At 38.0% G+C, this 9757-nt stretch overlaps 1 protein-coding gene across 2 annotated transcripts in view; it reads right to left on the bottom strand.

The window, feature by feature from the left end:
* The window catches only part of ASB1 (ankyrin repeat and SOCS box containing 1), a 368215-nt gene that overhangs the window by 160490 nt on the left and 197968 nt on the right, over positions 1 to 9757 (bottom strand). For both annotated transcript variants that reach the window (XM_044075052.1, XM_044075053.1), the window contains exon 2: positions 754 to 895. In XM_044075052.1, the coding sequence (XP_043930987.1) occupies positions 754 to 895 (142 nt within the window). The remainder of the gene's footprint in view (positions 1 to 753; positions 896 to 9757) is intronic.

Genomic DNA, 9757 nt, shown 5'->3' with positions numbered 1-9757 from the left:
AATATATAAATTTAAATATGATATTATATGGGAAGTATAAAGTAAGGAAATGTAATACTGATAAATAAAATAAAGTACTGTTTGTGACAATATGGGTGCTATGGGGGAAAATGACCATTCGTTATATAACAAAAAATGAAGGAGGGTGAGTTATTTGCTGAAATAAGAAGATGGCCATTGAAGAAAGGGTGACAGGGACAGAAAAGAAAAAAAAAATAAATAGAACTGTTTAGTTAAAATGATTTACAAGTTATCAACGCAAAAGAACTTAAGTATGAGTTTAAAAAAAAGTGTGTGTAAATTGTTTTTTTTTTGGTTTACATATTATATAATTAATGCAAATGTTAAACCATCCCTTACTCTTTTTGATAAGTGCCATGGGATTTTTTACATCCACATGAGCTACTACTAACTCAATAAAAAAAATCTAACTCCAAGAACGCCAATACTTTATTGCAAAGCTTTTGGATATAAATCCTTCTTCAGTGATTAAGCACTGAAGAAGGATTTACATACGAAAGCTTTGCAATAAAGTACTGGCATTCTTGTAGTTAGATTTTTTATTATGCTCTTATCCTCTAACTTCTGGTTTATCACTCTACTACCAACTCAGGCAGATGGGGGTTGGTTTAACATCTTATCTGAAATACCACTTGATCTGATATGGAAAATGTTTGTTTTCTGTGCACACATTGCATAGTCAAAAGTGTTACTGGCTGTGGTATTAAATTCAGGAAAAAAATATCTATTAACCTCTTAAAATTTTCTTCTTGCAACAAACTGCGAAGGGTGTCCAGGTCTCCAACATAAGCAGCATCATGGAGTCTCGTGTCCTCACACTGCTCGATAGGATTGTCACAGAACTGCTCTCGAAGCCATTCCTTCAAATTCCGACCTAAACACAAGATATTGTCCTCAGTATTAACAAAAGTTTGCTTCCATAAGCACAAAACAGTAATTGTTAACAGAACTAGAAAGAAAACTTGGGAAAACTGTACACTTTCTGTGGAGTAACTTAAATGATTTCTAAATACTACTATAATGTACAGCTCTATATCAAGAGAGAAATTATAAAAATGTGCCTTTAAAAAGAATGAAAAGGAAAAAATTTCACAAACAGCTTAACTTTATGAATGTTTGTAAGAGAGCTACTATGCTTTTTATTACTCAGGAATGGAGTTAAACATCATTCAACACGCAATGGTTGGAATTCAAGCACATGCTTAGCCACTAAGGGCAGCTGAGTTCAAGTACAAGGATAACTTGACCAGCAGCAGTTCAGAAAAATCCTGGAGCTAAGCACAAGTTGTTTGTGCTTACTATTGTAGCTGGCCTTAAGAAACAATTCACAGAAAACTGAAAGACAAAACTAAGCCACAAACCTGACCAAACCATCTCCCCATTATACTGCAGTCCAATATCTGTGGTGGCAAACATGAAATGATTTTGTGTGCTAAGTGGACAGATAACACTTTGAGGTTCTTGCTGTGTACAGTGCAGCTACAGCATTTTACAGTTTACTATCATTTGGTTCAACTTTACTTGACTGAAAATCTAATGTTTAAAAGAATTTAACTGAAAACTGATTGACTGAAAACCCAGTTGACCAAAACCAATTTCAGTGAATCACAAATCAATGGAAACATTCAACATAAGGAAATGCAACATAAAATAGTGTTTTTACATGGGGGGGGCAAGCCCCCCTGAACCTCTCCACACCCTGCTGAATAATATTTACCCAAAATGTCCAGATTTCTGCCTTACATTTTTAGTCTGTTCATCATAAAATTTGTGGTTTTCTGGCAAATCATTGAGGATCGGAGTAATTAAATACCAAACAATATAGACATTTGAGTTTCATACTTCATATCTTTTGGAAAATACATAATTCAAAACTATTAATCTAGCAACTTCTTAAGCTTATAGGAGCAATATTTAAAATCTGTCCCTATTTTTGGTTCTTTGTCCCCCATTATTTCTGGTTTTGTCCATCTTCCTTGCACCGAGAGGTTGAGAGATATGATAGCCATACAACCACTTGAGAAAACAAAAAACACCACACACAGTGCATCACTGCTTGTGCACCAACACTGGTTCACTGGGTATTGTGTGTTTTTTTCTTTTCTCAAGTGGTTGTGCAACCATAAAGTTAGTATATATAATTAGAGTGGGTATGAGGAGCAAAGAATCCCACATGAGAGGTATGGGGGGGTTGCCTCCTGTAGCAAAATGTTGTATTTTCTTATGCTGCATACCTTCAGTGATTTCTAATTCAGTGAAATGGGTTTCAGACAACTGGATTTTTAGCAAAATGGATTTCAATCATGCGGGTTTTCAGTGAAATGGGTTTCAGTCAAGTGGGTTTTCATGCAACTGCTTTTTAGCTAAATTCTTTCAAATATTTGATCTTCAGTCAAGTACAGTTCAATCAAATAATAGTAAACTGCATTTTACAATATGAGGGGTGCTGAAAAGTTCTAAGCCAAACCTAGAAGAGAATGATGTGGAGCCATGAAACTTACAAATTATTCAACATATTCACCCCAAAGTTCAACACACTTGGCACATCATGTATGACGTTTCTGTAAACCTGCCAAAAAGAAGTCTGAAGTCTGGTCACTGAAATACTGCTCTACTGCTGCAATCACCTCCAAATCACCCAAATTGTTGCATTTTCAAACTCTTTTTAAGGTTTAGAAACAGGAAAGTAGTCAGATGGAGCAAGATCTGGTGAGAAGGGTGGATGATCTACGCTCTCAAATGGCAATTTTGTCAAAACATCAATTGTTTTGATAACCTTGTGAACAGGTGCATTGTCTTGCAAAAAGAGAACTCTTTTCCACAGCTTCCCTCTCCTTTTTTTCAATGCCTCCTTTAATCTGCACAGCAAGTTACAACAGTATTCTGCATTAACTGTTTGGTCCCTTGGAAGACAGTCAGTCATTACAACACCTTCCTGATCTCAAAACATTGTGGCCATTTCCTTTCCTGCTGACTTTTGGGTCTTGAACTTCTTTGGCCTTGTTGAACCTGAGTGCTGCCATTGTATGGACTGTTTTGTCTCGGGATCATAGTGGTGTAACCATGTTTCATCAGCAGTGGCTACTCTTTCCAAAAAGTTGGTACCAGCTCAACATAAATGCCACAAAAATCAACTTGAAGTGTCCACTTGACATCTTTTCTCACTGGCATTCAAATATTTGGGCACCTAGTTGGCTGACAGCTTCTGCATAACCAGCTGCTCATGGATTATAAACCCAACAGGTTCCCTGGATATCTGTAATGTCTCAGCAACTGTTTTAGCCAATAATCACTGATCTGCCAAAATCAGGTCATGGACATGGTCAATAATTTCAGGAGCTGACACTGTTTGAGGCCTCCCTGACCCGGTTGTATTTTTTATCTCAAAATATCCACACTGAAAGTTTGCACACCGCTTCTTCACAGTTGAATAAGAAGGGCACTTGTCACTCGTTGTTTGCATCATGCACTCATGGATTTACTCTTGAGAGTCCTTCTGCAGGAATAGGAGCTTCATGATGGCTCAGATTTCCACACTTGAAAATTCCACACTTTTCGTTGACATGGTTTAATCAATGATCTGAAACAATATCAAAACATATCGTTATAAATCTGCATATTGGTACATTATAAGATGAAATAACCCTTTTTAGCTACAGAGGCAAAATAATTTAGAAAGCTGGTCGGGTTTGGAACTTTTCAGCAGCCCCTCGTATGTATGACTTATTCCTATTTGTATTTTACAATCCTATTCTGGCTATATGACAAGTTCCTTCACAGACAGATCCTCCAGTCTAATATTACCACAATGTCATGCTGTCAAGGGTGACAGTTCGTAAAGAGCACCTATGCAAAATCTGTATAGCTCACCACACTGAAAAATTAATTGTTGATGGAGTTCTGTTTTTTGTCATCTTTTTGAACTGCACCTTATGGCTTTTATATACCTAATACCCTATTATAATTCTCCATAATAATATTGTGTGGATAATCACTAGGTCATATGCTGCCTCCCTCCTTCACACTCTCTCATAGTTTACATTATTTACCCTTGCATATCCCCTCTTCCCTGTCCTTTCTTAACTCACATTCTCACCTATTCCCTTTTTCTCTTCATTCCTCCTCCTCTGCTACAATTTCATTAAGTCTAATATTTTTTATAAGCAGCAAATGCAAATAAAGCTCTGTTATAAAGGGTTTCCACAGTCCTAACCATAATGCTTCCACTCAGTCATATTAGAGTCTGCTTGTTTTAAATAGACTACTGTTTATCACTAAATGTAACATTTTTCTTTGATGGTCACTGCATTTCTAACTGGCTTCATGGGTAGTGTCAGATAAGGGTTGCTGAACCAATGTATCTACGCAGATCATGAATGTATGTATGAATAAATAAATAAATACAGAGTGTTACGGCTTAGGAAATCCTTAGTTCAACCGTGCTGCCAAGATTCTGAATCCACTCCTCTGTATGCCACAACTCAAGAAAGTGCAAGTGTGCAGGCCAGTTCTACACCATGACATAGAAGGATAAGGCCCGAACTACTACCCAGGCGACACGGGTTCAATCACAGACTAGGATGTTTCAGGCATGGCAAGAGAAGGGTTGTGTCTATCCTTTGGAGAGGACATGAACCTGCATGCTCCTTGTGTTAGATCCCTACTGAAGGCTGGGGACACATAAGGGGGCACATACTAAGTGGGACTAGGCAGGAGACACTGGTTAGGTCAATGCAAATACCTCTCAACTGTCCAGATATTTTTGGTCTGTTCCTTATAAAATTTTTAATGCAAAAACTTGTTATCCTAGCAACGTTATATGCTACTAAGAGAAATATTATAATATGTCCCTGATTTTAAGCATTTGTTCCCCCATTTAGTTTTGGTTTTGTGCAGATTTCTTACATTTAGAGGTTGAGAGGTATGCATAGAGGGGAGAAATGCATCTCACATCCTCACTATATGGTCTCCCAAGAGACTTTACACATGTGTACAGGCAGAAAATGTGGTGTTAGGGCACAATGCAAAATAAAACCTGACAGCAATATGACACAGCACCAAGACACCTCAAAATCCTCACTGGCCCCAAGCATGGAATGGAGTAAGTCAGAGATATACAGGAGTGTCCAGTATATCTAGTGGATAAGAAAGAGGCAGTGGTGGCAGCTTATGGTAAGCTACAAGAGAAAAAAAAACATATATAGAGAAAAGTGGTCAGTGTTACATTTATGATCAGAACCTCACCACACCATTCCTTTGTCTTTACGTGCTTAAACTGGTCTTTTTTGTATTCTGAATTATTTTACTTACATGAGTAACTCAGGACTGCCCCATACTAGCTTCTAAATGCTTTATCCTATGCACTCAAATTATCTATGGTATGATCCCAGTTATTCTAATTAGGGTTAATATACAATTATTGACCATGGGATGGTAAGGCCAATCTATAACCAAACAGTGTAAGTTATTCTGAAAAAAAATAAATAAATAAGGAAATTTGTTAGGCTTAAAATGTCTCACAACAGCTAGCCTAGTTATTAACTATGAACCCAAGTAGAAATTACAGCATACATTTTTAGGGTGCTCTTATTAGGAGACTCTCACTTCAATTTTAGAAGTGGTTCCGACACTGAAATGATATTATGAGACTCACACATGCTATACTACCAAACAGCATTTGATACCCATTGTTTTCTGACACTTTATTGACATTTGGTTTGGTACCAGTTCTATTAAATGGATTTCAAGTTACTTGGGAGGAAGTGACTATTATTCCAGGGAGCTTGCCTTTTCACATGACTGTTTATTGGGGGATTCCCATAGGATCTTAGCTTGGGCTAGTTTTATTTATTAAATATTTTCATTAATGTTAAAGATTTATTCAGTAATTTGCATACAGATTATTACTTCTGCTTACTGTGGGTACAATAACAAAATTGTGTTACTTCTCTGCAAAAAGTTGGACAGTCTTTGATAAAGCAGTATAAGATACTACTTAGGAGAAAAAGTATAAGAATTATTTTTTAAACAATGTATTTTTGCTTAAATCAAGTTTATTCAAGAACAGTTAATAAATCATTGTGAATAAGCAAATACTTAACATATATACACATATATATATATATATATATATATATATATATATATATATGGGTCTACTTTAAAAGACCGAACCGACGATTCCCCGACACGTGGAAAACGAAGACTAAACGACCGACAGGTAAGTTTACCGACAGGGTGATTTGCCGACAGCGGAAAGACCGACAAGGGTAATGTGCGATCGCGACTCGGTAAGTGTGCGACAGTGACGGCGTTAGGAGCGGTGAGGTAAGTGTGTGATATTGTGGGATTTCGGATTAGGCTGTGGGAAAGGTGAGTGTGTGTTAGTGTCGGAGTTAGGGTTCGTGTAAGGTAAGTGTGTGATAGTGAGGGACTGTAGTTTAGGGACGGGTTAAGTGAGTTAGGTTTAGGGTGCAGGTAGGTGAAGTGTGCGATAGTGTCGGAGCTTGTGCTAGTGGGTTAAGTGAGTTAGGGTTAGGGTGCAGGTAGGTGAAGTGTGCGATACTGTCGGAGCTTGGGCTAGGGGTGGGTTAAGTGAGTTAGGATTAGGCTGCAGGTAGGTGAAGTGCGATAGTGTCGGAGCTTGGGCTAGGGGTGGGTTAAGTGAGTTAGGGTTAGGGTGCAGGTAGGTGAAGTGTGCGATAGTGTCGGACCTTGGGGTTAGGGGTGGGTTAAGTGAGTTAGGGTTAGGGTGCAGGTAGGGTGAGTGTGCGATAGTGTCGGACCTTAGGGTTAGGGTTTGGGTTAGGGCTAGTGGGTATGTTATGTAGTGTGATGTGTTGTTACGTTGTGTCGGTGTTATGGTGTTCGGTGTTTTGCGTTGTCGGTTTTGTGTGTTGTCGGTTATCTGGCGTCGGTGATTTTTGTGTCGGGGAATCGTCGGTTCGGTCTTTTAAAGTAGACCCATATATATATATATATATATATATATATATAAGTATATATGTTAAGTATTTGCTTAACATATATATATATATATATATATATATATATATATATATATTAATAACATCAAGAAGCTACCTGTAACCACATGAATGGAAAAATGTACCAATATTGTTTTAACTGGTCAAACATAGGATTGTCTCTTAAGGTACAGCAAAGCTGATTACTATAACAAGGCAGATCCTGTGTAGGATCAGTAAGCACAGATTTGCAATGTTTCAGCATACAAGCAGATAGGATAGCTACCATGTGTAAGAAACCTACATTCTCTTCTTTTGGCCAGTTCAAGTCCAGGGGAATTATCCCCAACAACCAGGCTTGACCTTTTTGAACTGAAGAAACCCTTTTCTTTAACGCACATGTTGCCACTGGCATGTTGGACATGTTCAAATTAAATGCAAATACTCGGCCAAGTTACTACTACAACTCCAATACTTTACCTCTCCTTTCCCCATATGACTGAGTTGTACAGGAGTATAGTGCAGAAAATGTAGATTCTTGAAATGTGTGACATGGAGAAGGTAAACTGAAAATCATATCTTGCCAGGTCACATAATTTTGAACTATTGTTGTGGAGTTATCCATATCTTCGAAAATCGCTCCAAGCAATGCCTATCTTTTTCAAAGTTCAAGTGACAGTAAACATTTAATATACTTACTGTATACCAATGATAAAAGATGAGTTTTACATTCCCACCCCTGAATTGTCTGAATAAGAAAGCAATCAATCCTTTGGGTATTTAGATTGATACTTTGACTCAGGCTCACCAAATGCAGATACTGCCAGAACTGCATCCTGCCGCCAGTATCTTTCCTCGTACACTCAGTGAAAGGTTGTAAATTATGAGTATTTCCACTGTACAAGTCCACCCCCAAAAAATTATCACACTGTTTGGCCAGTATTCCCAAAAAAATAGGTTTATCATCAAAATGTGCAAATTAAGCAATATATGATCTCATAAACCAGTCATAGCATGACCCAGCCTTTAACTTCTCAGTACCTGTGAGAATTTTTCTTCCTATCTGCTCAGGTCCCAGATTTTCCTTTTATTACATATTTACTACTGTGGAAGCAAGCAAACAGGTCTTGGATGATAACACATATATACAAAATCTAGAGCACTTGATAATAGTTTTCAATCTTACTCACAAACACTGGCTAATCTACAATGTATGTACTGTACCTGTGTACTATGTATGTATTCTACCTACATTCCAAATTTCAGCTGTACACCAAAAATCTATTTATTACCTTTATTTTAAAATGAATAGTTTTTTGTTTGTTCTCTCCACTGTAACTGTTTATGTGCCGCATACCACTGTAAAAACATGTCTCCTGTAATTTGTGTGTATACTGATCATGTCTAAATAACTAAATTTTTCTGTAATTTTTCTTTGTGGAGCTTTTCTCCCCGGGCCTCTGCTGAAAAAGGGCCTTTTCGGCTCAGTCAAACACCCCCGGTTAACAAATGTAAAAATGTAATTGTGGGTTATAGGGCTGCCTTGAGCTGGTAAAAATAGCTCTCGAGCTATAGTATAGGCCGAATCAGAGCCGAGGATCGGCTCCGAACCCATCCAGCAAGAAAGAAGGTGAGAAGAAGACAACTAACATGGAATGTTATGGTAAGACATAACTATTATAGTGTGTAAGACATTATAAAAGAGATTGAACAGGCAAGAGTTGGTGATATACTTTCTTCTTCTTAAGTATTTCATTGGTACATCGAGTAGACAGGGATTGTAAAGTGGGTGATGTGAGGTGGAAAAGGACTGTAGGTAAGATTGTGAAAAGTGTGGAGATGAGTTGGAGAGGCGACAGTGGAGAGTGAGTAGGTAGCTGCCTGCCGGGAGTAGAGCAAGGGCATAGCCACTTGCTAATGAGGTGTTTTTTTAAGTTTGGTTCAAATATTGTTAGGGATGTTAAGGAGGAAAGGTTTGCTGGCAAGTCATTCCAGAGTTTACCTATGTAGTTTGAAAAGAGGGGAATAGCCTGCTTGATTTTTAGATATATATAGGTTTTGTGTGCTTTTTGTTGGTGGATCGGAATGGTCGGCTGGTATCATAGGGTTGAAGAAGAATTTGTAGGGCAGGTATTTTTAAGGATCTGAGAGGATTTTATGGGCCATTGTGAGTTGTATGTAGTGTAGGGGTTAGGGGAGTTCTAACCAGTTGAGTTGCTCAAGTACTAAGCAATGGTGTGATCTAGCTGGTGAATTTGTGGCATATCTTGCTATTTTATTATAGCAGACCATGTTCTGTACGGGTTTGTGTGTGCTTCTCACAAAAAGATTCTTTGTGTTTGGTGGTGGTTTAAATGATAGTAGTGTGAATGCTTGAAAAATGTTTTTTAGCTTGTCATCCTTCCTGAACATTGGTTGGAGGTCCCTTAAGATTTTGAGAGTTTGCAGGTGTTTTTAAATTGTAGATGCTGTCACTAGTGGAACTCTGTCACAGGGATTTCTCTCTTTATACTGGATCAGCTGTTCTAGTAGTAGCTCTGTTACTCTGAGTATTGCCCTGTCAAAACTCCCTGGCACAGTGCCCTTAAGCAAGCATGATTTATTTCAGTTGTGCCAGCTGCATGGCTCAGTCTGACTCAACTAGAGTAAATACTGTGATATGAAAGTACTTGACTGTAAATCACTGACTTCTGTGTGTGGCTGGGAAGATTACTGCTTCTTGGCAGGCATACTTCTCTGTCAACTGGTCATAGGAGGTTACTAGGCTAATG

The sequence above is a fragment of the Protopterus annectens genome, chromosome 6.part0 (assembly GCF_019279795.1).
Source record: "Protopterus annectens isolate FY-2018-M chromosome 6.part0, PAN1.0, whole genome shotgun sequence".
NCBI lineage: Eukaryota > Metazoa > Chordata > Ceratodontiformes > Protopteridae > Protopterus > Protopterus annectens.
Note: the sequence above shows the minus strand (reverse complement) of the source record. Positions and strands in the feature narration are given on the sequence as shown.